General features: G+C 42.5%; 1 protein-coding gene across 1 annotated transcript in view; it reads right to left on the bottom strand.

The window, feature by feature from the left end:
- The window catches only part of LOC119592078 (beta,beta-carotene 9',10'-oxygenase-like), a 16,235-nt gene that overhangs the window by 1,867 nt on the left and 13,977 nt on the right, over positions 1–391 (bottom strand). Inside the window, exon 9 of the mRNA XM_037940893.1 lies at positions 213–342. Coding sequence (XP_037796821.1) covers positions 213–342 — 130 coding nt within the window. The remainder of the gene's footprint in view (positions 1–212; positions 343–391) is intronic.

Here is a 391-nt window from a genome sequence, read left to right on the forward strand (position 1 = left end):
TCAGTTGTGACTATGAAAGGAACAATACAGTTAAACAAAACAGTAGAAAAGCTTGTCGAAAACAAAATGTAGCAAGTAGTTATTTCATGAGAGGAACGATAAAGTAAATTCCACAGAAATCAAGCGAAGAAAAGAAAAAAAGAAAGATAAATGTCTGGACAAATGAAGACACTCAAAGAGAAAATACTGAAGTGTTTAGATAAGTTGCTTACTGAGGTTAGTGTTCTCGGGAGCCTTCTGCACGTCGAGAGGCAGCACGAACCTCCAGTGGGTCGGCATCGTTGCCGGCTCGCTCACGAAGTCAGGGTTCTCGAGGTTCTTCATCATAAGGGCGTTGACGGCCTGTGGAAGGAAAGAACAGGAAATTATCACCCGACAAAGCAAGGGCAAA

The sequence above is a fragment of the Penaeus monodon genome, chromosome 29, assembly GCF_015228065.2.
Source record: "Penaeus monodon isolate SGIC_2016 chromosome 29, NSTDA_Pmon_1, whole genome shotgun sequence".
Taxonomy (NCBI): Eukaryota; Metazoa; Arthropoda; class Malacostraca; order Decapoda; family Penaeidae; genus Penaeus; species Penaeus monodon.